This window comes from Notothenia rossii (genome assembly GCF_949606895.1).
Source record: "Notothenia rossii genome assembly, chromosome: 5".
Lineage (NCBI taxonomy): Eukaryota > Metazoa > Chordata > Actinopteri > Perciformes > Nototheniidae > Notothenia > Notothenia rossii.
Genome location: NC_136903.1, coordinates 33,004,650 through 33,018,671, shown reverse-complemented (window position 1 = coordinate 33,018,671; position 14,022 = coordinate 33,004,650). Strand labels below are relative to the sequence as shown.

The 14,022-nt window shown below is 38.9% G+C and overlaps 1 protein-coding gene across 5 annotated transcripts in view; it reads right to left on the bottom strand.

Annotated features, from left to right (window-relative positions):
* The window catches only part of kiaa1549la (KIAA1549-like a), a 202,899-nt gene that overhangs the window by 63,744 nt on the left and 125,133 nt on the right, over window positions 1–14,022 (bottom strand). For all 5 annotated transcript variants that reach the window (XM_079680850.1, XM_079680851.1, XM_079680853.1 and 2 more), the window contains exon 11: window positions 2,984–3,144. In XM_079680850.1, coding sequence (XP_079536976.1) covers window positions 2,984–3,144 — 161 coding nt within the window. The remainder of the gene's footprint in view (window positions 1–2,983; window positions 3,145–14,022) is intronic.

The following is a 14,022-nucleotide window of genomic DNA, read 5'->3' as shown; positions in this document are numbered from 1 at the left end:
AACTGTTTTACTGACGGTCAAAGCTATTTAAGTTTTCTTTGATTCGGAGGAAGAATGATTCTGTATGCTGTTTTATTCATTACATTGGGGAGAGCGTGGTCGATAATTATTCAGTGCAGGTGTAGTGCAATGACAGGAATCCTCAGTGGAAGTATAATCATGACATCAAATGGGAAGCCTACTTCCAGATTTTCCGAGATATGTTCAGAGCCTCTTCAGATGAAATGATGCCGGCCAGCTTATTGCCTGTTTACCACTTCACTGGCTGCAAGCAGCTGTTGTTCTGGCGTCATTCACAGCACGGTGTGCAGGAGAACAATCTGACCTGAACACAGCAGCTGGTGGCAATCCATTTGAGACATGCTCATTTCAATTGATTAATTTGTCTTTAGCGTCTAATAAATTGATGCAGTGTGAACGCTATTATTGTAAAAGGGCCAACATTACCCCCAAGGTTCACTCCCAGTACACTGAGCCCGGCCCATTGTTTTTCAGCCGATTAGACTTCAAAGCATGCATGATTAGCAATGACCAAGGGCGATTGGGCAGAGAGAAAAACAAGACTGCACATATGGGATTACATTTTTCTAAACTGAAGACACAACTGCGTGATGTGTTGCTCATTCAAAACCTGACTATGATAACTTTGATAACATTTCTATGTAGAATTAGCATTTGGGACATGTTAAAGGGAACATCCTCTGAATTAATTCCAATAAGTTATGCCCATGGGCAGTGGCGGCTGGTGGAAAATATTTTTGGTGGGGCTGTTGATATAGTGAGTAAAAATGTTTTTCTTTGGGAGAAATGACCCCTTAAATTGGGACTTCTGGTGATGTAATGGCCCCATAAAATCGTGGTTCTAGGGCCAGGAACAACCAGGCTGAGTCGGGCTGGCTGAGCATGCTAAACTAACTGCGTTCAAGCCAGCCTCCACTCGGGAAAACCTAGTCAAGCCAGCCCTCACGTGATATTGCGGTGCGCGAATATCCTATGCATTACGGTAGAGTAAAAAAAAAGTCATCCCTCTGTGTTTAGATGAGAATAAAACAAAAACTGTCCGGTATCAAAGACTCATTTCACTTCAGGGTGATAGCAGGACATCCCATCTAGTCACTCAGAAGAAATCAGGACATTCTGATGTAGTTTCAAAATAAAATACCTTTGAAGTCTCATATATGAGCTATAATCCCTGTCCCCAAAGGTCTTTTAAAAAACGTCTTTTTCCGAGTGGAGGCTGGCTTGACCGCAGTCTAAAACTAGAGAGAGAATCGCTGTCAAGGGGGCTACAACAACAACAAGATGAACATATTTGACCGTGATTTAATTGTAATACACGTTTCAAAATGATGCCGAAGTAACAACATACTGATACCGGATAGTAAAAACCATGAATTAAGGCTTTGACAAGTCTGCAGAGAGACGGCAGGCGAAAAACCTTTTAAAATGCGTGTTTTCTAATGGAAATTTGGCTACGCTAACGTTGTAAATGCTCCGACCGTCCACACTCACAACAACGGCCTATACAGACATAAATAAACCAGCGACTGTATTCGCCATGACACAGACAGTATGTGGTTTGTACTTGTTTAACTTTTGTCTAATTTCTGAACAGATATGAAGAGCTGTGAGCTCTGAGTGCTAAGAGCTAACGGCTGTGTTGTTTTTCTGGGGAGCTCATTGAAGATGACGTCACGGCTCCGCCTACACTGCATTACTATAGATACTAGCCCAGTTCCTCACGAGTCTAAAAAACAACTCACGTCAACGCGCGTAAGCAACGTGGGCGCCAACGTGAGCGCTCTCGTGACCAAAATATTTGACGGCGCTGATTGGCTGAAATTATGTTTCGGCGGCACAGTTTACTATTGAGACTTTTGCAACGTGCTGGTTGCTGCTGTTTGGCTCGGGGGCAGCGCCCCGTAATGATAAACTAATGCCAAGGGCAAGGCCAGGCAGGAAACATGTGACTTATCAGTAACTTTAGACATCGTAACACAATTTTAAACAAGATTTTATTGTAGATTATACATTTTACTGATACCAATTGTGTGATATTTACCTTGTTGATTAAAAATAAAAAATATAAAATATATATATTTTTGAAATATATATATTTTTTAATATATTTTTTTTAATTTAATATTTTTTTTAATATATTTTTTTGTATGTGGGAAGAGGTGGGGCGGCGCCCCTAGTGCCCCTATGGGCCGGCCGCCACTGCCCATGGGTATAGTCTGAAAGTTGCTTCATGAGGATAATAGCAGACCTGATTTTCTTCAGCCACAGATATTTGTTTTCTTTTTTACATCCATATGAACTTTCTTATTATATTTTTCAAAACAATTTTCTTCAATTTTTCTATGAACTATTACTAATATTAATATATGGCGCTAGGACTTATTTCACCATTAGTAGCCAAACCCTTTAAAACTGTGATATTCAGCATTCATATCTTTTTAATACTAATACATCAGTGTATATGTTAAATATTGTAGTACAACATTTCTGCACATTTTGATTTGATTTTAAATTATCTTCCGTTTGACATTTTACTTATATTTTTATAAATACGTTTTTATTTTAATCATTTATTGTACATTATTACTTGAGCTTCTTATGTTAATAAATAGTGTTAGTCTTTTAAATTACTTTTTTATAATGTATCAATTTTATTCTAAATTAGAGCAACAGTCACATTTCCCTGGGGATATTTAAATTATTTGGACTCTGATTCTTCAGTCCAATTTAAAAAGAACATCAATTAGAAAATGGGCGTAGTTCCCCTTCAAGGTGAAGCAGTGCTGTTAGAACACAATGGGGTGAGAATTTACTCAATAAGAGTGATGCAACAGCTGATTATCTTTAATAATTGATAAATGAAAGAAGAACATGAAGAAGAGTAGAAAGAGAAAAAGGTTATAGACATGAAACAAAATGAGAAGAAATGGATAAAGATGGAGTACGTTTGAGTAAGTCTTACCTTGGAGCGGGTTTTGAAGTTCCTGAAGGGGCCACTTTTAAACATGACCCGGTTCCTCTTGCACATAATGAAGGACACCATGACGATAACCACCATCAACAGGAAGAGAGGCGTCAGAACGGCCATGATCCACAGGTTGCTGGGCGGTGTCTTCACCACAGCTGCAAACAAACAAATATCATTTATCAGTATTTAAGTACAGTATGCATTCAATCACTTCTGAGCAGCTAAGCTACTTAATGAACTGCCAGTAAGCACAAAGCACACCCCTCGAAGGGACAAGGCAAGCAGAAATAAACACCTTTCATTTCTACCTTCCATCTTTTACATTTGTACCGCCTAAAAGGGAGACTGCAGAAAAAAAGAACTCCGATCATATCTATATTTTTAACACTCAATATTCTTAAAAAAAGATGCAAGAACTGAACATCACTCAAGAATAACATACAGTGTGGCAGAAAAGGACTGTGACATTTTTTGTTGATATTCACATCCAAATCTGTATATCATAAGGGCGGAAGTCCTTCTAGAAAATATATCTAATCTAAGAAAAACGAAATGTGTTTTTAAGCAAAACAATTAACACAGTATTGAATGTATTGTCCATTAGCTACCATTCATCTAGAGCTCGATATGAGACATGTGATAATACAATTTTAAATCCTCGATTGACACATTTATTCCATCCTACTTTTGTTTGTTGGTAGGTAGATTTAGTTACCCTTGGAAGGAGCCATGCTAATTGTTTCCCTTGATTACTTATGCTAAGTTAAGCTAACCATTTTCTGGCTGTAGCTTCAAATTTAGCCCAACATTTTCTCATCTCACTAAGCAAAAAAGCAAAAACTGGTAAGAGTATTTCCCAGAAATGTCAATATGTTCATTTAAATTGTACCAAAAATGCATAATAAATCTCAAAACTGTAATGAAAGTAAACACATCGAGAACTTTGTTTCAAAGTTAAAAAGACTTGTTGTAACATAAAGATGATCACATCAATGTCCTCCTTATAACTAAGGTTTCTAAGCAGTTTGCCTAAGAGATATTTTCATCTAAAAGAGGAATGCAGTTTGTTTCCACTGAGCCTGTGAAGGCAAGCGAAATACATTTGATAAGAACACAGTGTTCAGCTGCAGGCTGAGCGCGGTGAGGAGGAGCTGTGAGAGGCGCTGACGGTTGTTTCTCCAGTTTCTTAATTATAGATTCTGATGAAAGGTGAGAGGGAACACTCCGTCCTCATCAGCAGCTACAGTCTGAACATCTACCCAAACAATAAACACTACTAGAACCCTCTGAAGTTATCCTAAAGATGAAAAAAGGGAATGCTTTTGGTAATGTCTTTACAATGGCAGCAGAATACGAAGTGTGCTCTGTGAGTAAACTGTGCATCCATAATATGTTTGAAACCATTTGCATAAAAGCTAAATGCAAAGAAATGTGTCTGTAAAAATGCAAAAGCCAAAGGGATATAGTCCTATTTTATGCTAATTGTTTCCATAGCTGGAATAAATCAGCAAGTAAATAGACAGATGGGAATTGAGCAGTGTGTGTACATTAATGTTGCATTTCAATCTCAGTTAGCTATGTTTAAAACAGATATAGGACATGGATATATTGTCAGTGGAGTTTTTTCTCTTTCCTCCCAGGACTGAGATTGATTCCATCTCACTTTAAGGCTCAGAAATTAGGTTATGTCTTATTTGTTTAATCTGTATAAAAAACAGATCATTGGTTGTTTACAGGGGGTTGTGTTGAATATGTGTTCAGCTGAGAAATAGTGTTGCCCGTATTTTTCTGAGAAACATATGTCCAGCTGGTTCTTAACTAACACAGGCAAGCTCACACACAGACTGGAAGCCTTAAACAGTCAAAGTAGATACTGTTAATAATTGTATTTATGGCGGGATATTTGCCTGATTCAAACATATTGGGTATATTGTTGTTATATAAGTTCATTGTTAGTCTTGTGGAGGACCAAACTTTAGAGGTGGTTGTGGTATGTTTAAGCAATAGCTCACGACAGGCCGTGGTATATGCTCATTATATCACAGCTAAGGGGCGTGGTTAGCTGTGATATAATGAGCATATACCACGGCCTGAAGTGAGCTATTGCTTATATAAAACGGTTACCAAGTGTGGCAATATGAAAGAAAAATACACACTCTAATTTAAATTGTTTTTATTAGTAAATAATGATGTTCAAAATAAAATAGTCCCTCCGTTGCCTTCTGCACGAAACATAGTGCGAGGTGGTTGCTATGCAACAACACTAACAGCTTGCGAACATAGACAGAGAGCGTTGATCTATTATTTGGCTATTTATTTACATTCATGTGTATGTTGCCGTTTATTGTCCACCCACTGAACACCTGTCCAGCATCAGTACCATGGCTTACGTGATTACTTGTATAGGTTGAGGCAGCGCCGTATAGATAGAAGAGTTACGACAGCGGAAGTCCAAAAACGGTTATCGTCACGTTGTTCATGCAGACGAGAATCGTTCCCCGGAAGTTCATGGCGGGCAATGTGAATGCATTGATAACAGGAGATAGAACTTCGACTTTTGGTAATTATTAGTGAATAAAGGTTTTGATTTGCAATATTTATACAACAAATCGATATGTGTATGTATTTACATCAATATGTTTTAAAAAATAAAATAGAATTTGCTAATATTAAGTGATAATATTAGGATTAGTGTGAACAACTAGTTTACATGTTAGGCTAACAGTGCCTTGGTTAAAGAGCCTGTTGCTGTTTATTTATAGCTTTGAATTCTTTCAAACCAATATTATCTTCTTAAACTTGTATAGTAGTCAGGAGCATCACTTTCTAATGTTTATTGATATATTTAGAGGGAGGGGATCTAAAGGAATGCTTCAAAATTCAGATTAGATTAATTTCTACCATTTTCTTAAATTCATGGTAGTTTCAGTAATCCCATGGTAATTGAGGACACAAGTTATCGAAATGACTAATGTCATCATTATGGCTTTCAGAAAGGACAGGAGACCGACAGGTGACAATCAAAGGACTAGCAGCAGCAGCATGATGATGATGTTAAATGTGTTGTTTTAGGAACATCCATTGCAAATACATGGAATTCAATAAAAATTGAATAGCATATCATGCAGTTTGTCTGTGCCTTTTCCTCCGTGTTGTCCTGGTTTGCTGTGCTGCCTCCTAGTCGCCACCATGGTTTGCTGTGCTGCCTGGGGATGCTCAAATCGCTCCGAGAAAGGAGTACGAATGTACGGCTTCCCCACTGACACAGAGCGGAGGAAAAAATGGCTGGCTCAAGTCAGCAGGAGCAATTTCACGACCAACAGCAAAAAAATATGTGAGGTTATTACAGTATATACAAAAACTGCATTTGCACTTTTTCACAAAACGAAAACCACACCATTGGGAAAGCTTAATGTTTTGTTTAATCCAAAAAAACAGGAAAAGGCTTGAAAAACACAGAGTTGAGACTCAGGGTGCAGGGTGAGGGTCTCAGTGCAGGTATTCAGGCTCCATTGAATCCCCCTCTGGTTCTTGTGCTGAAAGAGGGAGTAACAGACAGGAGAAAGGGTTATACACACCTATATAGCACACCTATTGGATGGGAAATTGCCTTGGGGAGATAAGGTGTGGTCTTTTTTCCCAACTGAAGTTATGGAACTTTATTATTTGTGAGTTTAACAAAGTATGACAAATGGCATCATACATCTTTAGAAAATATGAAATAAAAAATTGAAGTGAAATCAACCTCTTCTCTGGAGAACAAACTTTGATTTCTCTGTCTTGTGAGTTTGCAGTCTTGCTCCTCCACCTGTAACATCACTGCCCCTCCACCTGCCATACAGTAGGTTACTAACAAGATTACTTATATAATACAGTGATAGAATACATGTTTAGTATGCTTACTTATATATAACAGTAGTATTAAACTTACCTTGTGTTTTCATTCTCACTTAAGTCCCTCTCCCTTTGACATCAATCCAAAATCAGCTGAGCTGCAACATAATACAGACAGGTAATAATCAACATAATCACAAGGACACAATATGGCTCTGCTAAAAACACTCACTCTTACACGCACCAAACGTTATATTTATCTAATATTTAACTCCCTCCACCCCCGCATACAATCCCGTTTATAGGCCCCTCTTCTCTAATTCAACAATGTTGGACGAAATGACATTAAGAGAACGGAATTTACAATTAAAAGGCTGTTCAACGTGTGTTGCTAACTTGATCCGGTATCCTAGCTTTATCTGTTATCTGTAAACGTTCCCTAAATCTACTAATTTAGGGATAACCCACTGACATCCTTTAATACACATGTTAATTTGAATCAGATGTACTGATAATATCCGCAATATAAATCTTTAAACTTCTTCTTACCTTTCAAAAGTCCGTCACGAACGGTCTATTATGCTGCAACTCTACTGCGCTGCTAGCCTTGGCGCTAACTTCCGGGGAACGATTGAGAGGCTCCACGATCCACCATTGCTGTAAAAAAGTGGTCCATTGGAGTGAACGGAGATGACATAACTCTCAGTCTATACGGCGCTGGGTTGAGGTTGTTCTTAGCTGTTGCTTGGCGTGGCGAGAATATTGCTCCATTTTCTCCGGTCCCCGAGATTCGGCTTCCAGTAGCTCTGGAGAGAGCTTTCGCACCTGCTGGGGCCACTAACGGTCATAATTTCTCTGTTTTGTTTCAAGACCTGCATCAGAAAGCTTTTGAATGGTGGTACTTTTCCAGTTGTTCTACCTGCTCTTCACGTAGCTCTGCATGTTGTCGTTTAGGTGCTTTTTTTTTCTGGAGATAGGCACTGCTAAATCCACTCCTCCATAGTAAGACCCCCCCGGAGGTCGAAATTAATCTTAAATGTTTCCATCTTATGCTTTGTAAGTTTGTTTCGTAACGGAAGAAATGTAAATATATTTATAAAACTGACAAGTCAAATCAAGCAATCTGATTGGTCGATAGCGTTTTTGCGGACCTCTTTGATTACAGATTTGAAAACATCGTTGTTTGCTTTAAAAGTAGCACAATTCATTATGTCAAACCTTGGAAAGTATCTAGATACCCCTGCCCTAATGCAAAAGGAACTGCACACTGAATATGTTTTGCAGTTTGATGTCTATGTCTGGACCGCTGCGTAAAAAGGGGGGTTTCTGCCCCGTTACTTCTCCGCTGTTTTCTTGTTCCAGTTTGCCCAACTGTATACTGTTTTTCTCAGACGCGGAGGGATACTGACTTGTTGTGAAAAGTAACTTACAATTCTACCCGTGGTATACGCTCAGTATATCACGGCTAAGAACCAATCAGATTGCTTGATTTGACTTGTCTTTTTTATAATCCAGTTATATATGTGACTCCTTTATTTGAAATGGTTTGGAACCAAGACACCTGTCAAGTATGTCCAGTGTATATTTATACATTTCATATATTTGATTGTGTATGTCTTATGAGATCCCCAGGACACTGATGCCAAAAGTGCTCCCTACAAAAATATGTTTGCGTGGATTGGCTGACCTGCTTTTTCCTTCACACACATGATACTTAAAGGTCCCATGTCATGGCCATTTCCACTGATCATAATTCCATTGTTGAGGTATACTAAAATAGAAAAATACTGTGCAATTTTCCAATCTCAAATTGGTTTCGCATACAGCATCTCTGTAAAGTATGTCTATTCAGCAGTATTCACTTTCTCCACTAAACGGCTTGCTGTAGCTCCGCCCCCCCTCCCTGTGAGCCCAGTGTGCTCTGATTGGTCGGTACGAATCGCGCTGAGCTCCGTTGAGGTGTGATTTCCTTGTTTAGCGATACACAGCCAAACACAGCCAAACTCAACCTGAACACACACAAAGTCACAGCCGAAATAAAAACAATAAGTGTGGCTTGATATTGAGTAAGAAAAAGGTTGATAAACGCTGTGAGAATGGGTCTGCAGAGAGAATTTTGCCGCGATCCCAACTGTCTGTTATTAACACGAAACAGAAATCAGCAGGGCTGCCTGCACTGAGTGTGTGTGTGTATTTGTCAATTTGGACCAATCAGCGGGGGCTTAACGTAACGACTCCACGGATTGGCCCATTTAGTTCCGGGTACGTGCTTTCGTAAGCACGTACCCGGAAGAATCAAATGGATGATGACGTTTCACCAACGAAGCGTTTTGGGGAGGTGTTTTCTGTGTTAGAGTTTTACTCGCTACAGGGTGTACTTTAAGGGTTTTGACTCTGCACACCGTTTACATGCAGAAAAACCTTCATAACACACAAGGGGACGGGTAATAACCGGAAAAGCATGACATGGGATGTTTAATATCCCAAACTTTTTTTTCACAACACCATGACCTTGTTGACCTCTCAAACTCTAGCCCACTCCCACACTCCCTTCCATATTCATGGGACTTCAACCTGAAGCGCCTCACACTCAGGGACCTTACACGGCTTTGTAAACATATTTATGACACTGTATTAAATATTAATTCCAACCATTTTTGTACTCATATGTGCCTTAAAGCTGGCACCTTACCTTTAAAGATGTATGTAATATGTGTTGGGGAAATATTCAAGGTCCATAACGGTCAGTGTATGTTTTGATCATTGGATTTACTTTTCACAAATGGATATTCAAAAACAAAAAACGACTGGATATTTGATTTTCGTTTTCGAAAATTGAAAAACCAAAATTGAAATACAAGGCGTTTTTCTTTATCATTGTCAAAAATTGATTTACTAAACTTAAGAAATGGGATGATTTTCATTTTCTACTTCTCAAAACAAAAAATAAAATCACTAGAAAACAACAACAAAAAAACCCTGTGTTTTCATATTCTGCTACCGGAAGTTGTCTTTCAAAATAAGAGCGCAGATGAGGACGGTCAATCCGTGTATCTACGGTCCACTTGTTTTCACAACAAAAACAGCCAAGAGACATATTGAGCCCAGAAAATGAATGTTATTAAGGGCTGTAAAAATAATAGGCCTGTGTCTAAAATGGACAACATTGTTTGGAGATTTAAACTATACAGCGATTCTGCACTGCGGTCAACTCAGCCGTCTCTCGAGTTTGTTATTATTTTTTCTGCCAATAGTTCTTCGTGACATCGATCCTGTTGGACTCAGCAGGCTACTAGTGAAACTACTCCCACAACAAGTAATATGAAGTACTTACTGTGTACTTTTTGAGTAATTCTCTGTCAATGTCCCCTCCTGAGATCAAGAATGAATGTTTCTCTGCTATTTTGAATCAGCGTTAAAACACCTTTCTTCATGAGACTGATATTGTTGGACAGAGTATTTTAAGAGAATGGTAGACATAATATCAGCAATACTTCCAGTCAGTAGTCCGGCAGCAGGAGTTTTACCCCTTGGAAAGTCTTACCCGCTATTTAAATTGACTTTGATTGAAGTTAATATAACAATATTGATATTATATAGATATTTGATGAAGTCTTTCTGAACACTTTTAAAATAAAATACTGCAAATTAAGAATATTTTAAATGTTCTGCACAGACAGTGCCTTAAATTACAGCAGATGAAAAGATTTGTGGAAGGATAAATTCTTCATCGGCTTCAATGGCTCTCTAGATAAAGGGCGTTTTATGGTTGCTTGTATTATCCTCAGATAGTGGTTTGTTTAAATAACTAGTGACATTTTAATAAATATTGAAAAAAGGGCTCCAAAAAAGGCATATATAACCTGTCCGGCTTAGCCTGTGTGTATTTTTTCTAGCACCACAAGATTCATAGTTTATCAAGTACAATTCTTGGCCATTGATTGTGTCATTTCTCCAAACACATACAGCAAATATCCCTGTTTTGAAGCCTTAAAATGATGCAGGACAAGGACTTTACAATGTATTATACTTAAAGACAGGGCTATTCAGTTAAGAGAAGAGAAAAAAGGAAAGAAAATTGTTATAATGGGTGATGTAACATTAATGACATACATAATATGAGGTCCTTGGCACTCAGACTTTAGAGGGGTCATTTTGTGATCATGGGGCATCACCCTTACAGCATCAGGACAATATCATATGGAGTCAGACACTGGAAGTGTGCTGGAGGCGTTGACTGCAGGGGAATGATTGTCACACTCCTAGGTTTATGTCACGGTTTTAGTGTTGTCTGTCTGGTTATGGGTTTTGTAAGTCTGTTCATTCGGTGTTTTGTCTTCCTCCTTTTGTTTTGTCTGGTCCTCCTCCCTGTCGTTAGTTTCCCTGGTGTGTCTGATTGTCTCATTGTGTTCACCTGTTGCCCTTGTGTTTCTCCCTCCCCTGCCCAGCTGTGTCTTGTCCTGTGATTACCCTTCTGTGTATTTAGTCTATTCTTCCCCTGTGTTCCATGTCGCTTCATTGTTTCCCCTCCGTGTTATTCCACGGTCTGTGGTCCTTGTGCTGCTCGTTTGATTTTGGATATTTTGGATACTGCCTTTTTTGCCACAGCTTTTGTTATTTAATAAAGTTCATTTTTCGTTAATACTGCTTTTGGGTCCTACCTGTTCCACGCACCCTAACGCTGATGGAAGGATGAGGCTGAAGAATCTGCGAGGAACAAATTAGCGGCTGAGAAATAGTTATATATTAAAAGACAGCATAGGCAGTATGAGACATCATAAGAGGGCAACCATGTGACAGAGTGTGTCACTTTGCTGAAGGATAATTAAGACCAGCTATCCAGGCCAGACTCTTAAGACTTTCCAATGTGTAAAAATGCTGCTGCTGGAGTACTGACTGGAAGTATTGCTGATATCATGTCTACCATCCTCTTAAAATACTCTGTCCAACAATATCGGTCTCAGGAAGAAATGTTTTTTTAACGCTGATTAAAACATACATACACACACACACACACACACACACACACACACACACACACACACACACACACACACACACACACACACACACACACACTTATGGTCTCAGAACAGTCTCATAATACACACATACACAGAAGGATTCACACTTGTATTTCATGATCCACAAAAGGATTCACACTTGTATTTCTGGATCCACACTTGTGTTTTTCAATGCACACACAAATGTGTTCTGTTTCATATGTAAATAAAATCGAAATACAGAAAAAAGTTTTACATATGTATTTTTGATCCTCACATATTTGTTTTCCGTTTAAAACCTCTGCACGTGCAAACACAAACCGCTTTCTGTGCACGGATCGCTGTGCATTCGTGTGTGGGTTTTTTGAGACTCCCCTGACGGTCAGCCGATTCGTACTTGTAAATGTTTCTATCTATAGCCAATCAGATGTCTCCTCAATTCTAAGCCAATCACATGAGCACGCCCCACAAGGGTAGATTTCTTGCGTTCATGACGGAGCGCTTCATGTACGCATTTTGCGCTGTCCGGAGCTGACAGGTCCATGGAGCCTGCCTGCAGGCGCTAATCTCAGGACACCTCCACTCTCAGTACAGAGCCTTTATATTATTAAGGTACAGCGCCACTTTACAAACCATTGATGAATGCTTGTGTACACAAAAACGGGAGCAAAACCGTTTTAAATGTTTGTTTCCTGTATGGCGAATATAGCTGCTTTATTTATGTCTGTATGAAGTTGTTGTGAGTGTGGAGGGAGCAGCTACAGGTTAGCTTAGCCCAGTGGTTCCCAAACTTTTTCTGTCAGGCCCCCCCTGTGGAGAAAAAAAAAAGTCAGGCCCCCCCAACACAAATAGTCAGGCTCAGTGGCAGCGCCAGAGATTTATTTTGGGGGTGCTGTTGGTTAGCTTGACGTTTCATAGAGGGTGCTCAAACATTTAGGGTTTCCCATTAATGTCCTGGGCGCTGCAGTGGAATTTTCACCTGCAACAATCCCCACGCATATACACAACGTACCCGCAACTGTTACAATGAAGGCTCGATAATCAGCTCACGGCATATAGGTGTAAGCAGGGGTCCAGTGCTATTTTTATAGGTGGTGTGTGGACCTTACATATTGGGGTCCGGGGGCAAGCTCCCCCGGGAAGATTTTTTTTTAAATATTGAAGTTAACTGCATCAATCTGGTGCACTTTGAGAGCAAAAGGAAGAGATCTATGGATACCTCTCTCAACACCCATATGAAGCAGAACTGTAAACAGATTTACTTACTCTTTATGGATATTTTACAAATCACCCTTTTAAACGTTACTCTTGTTTTACTGTCATATAGTATTTCATACCTGTTTTTCATTTATTCTCTTATTTTTTTATAACTATAATGATCATATAAACGTGTGCCTCGGAAATAATTGTTTACATTAATGGTGACCAAAACGTTTGAGATCCACTGAGATAACACTGAGAGAGTCCTTTAGTTCACTGAGTCTCTCAGTCTGACAGGAGAGGACTCTCCTCCACCTTGTTGTTGAAAAAACTCCTTATATCCGTTAGCGTAGCTCGCTAGCACCAGAAGCTAACAACAACGATCTCCGGTACCGGTGCGCTCTCTCGCTTGCGCACGCACACAAAATGGCTCGTTTCACACACACACAGAGCCGAGCTTTAATGAAACACAGAGACCCAGACGTAATAGTACTGTACTGTATCATATTATTTTTGAATCAATAATTTTTCAAATTATGATTTTTTTTCTTTGTAATCTTTTTTTCTTTTCTTTTTATAACCATTTTTCCTCCATTTTTCCTCCTGGTCACTCGCAAATATTCTTAATTTGCAGTATTTTATTTTAAAAGTGTTCAGAAAGACTGCATCAAATATGGTATATCTATATATAATATCAATATTGTTATTAACTTCAATCAAAGTCAATTTAAATAGCGGGTAAGACTTTCCAAGGGGTACAAATCCTGCTGCCGTACTACTGACTGGAAGTATTGCTGATATCATGTCTACCATATCCTCTTAAAATACTCTGTCCAACAATATCAGTCTTAATGAAGAAAGGTGTTTTAATGCTGATTCAAAATAGCAGAGAAACATGCATTCTTGATCATTGACAGAGGATTACTCAAAAAGTAGTAAGTACTTCATAGTACTTGTTGTGGGAGTAGTTTCACTACTAGTCTACTGAGTCCAACA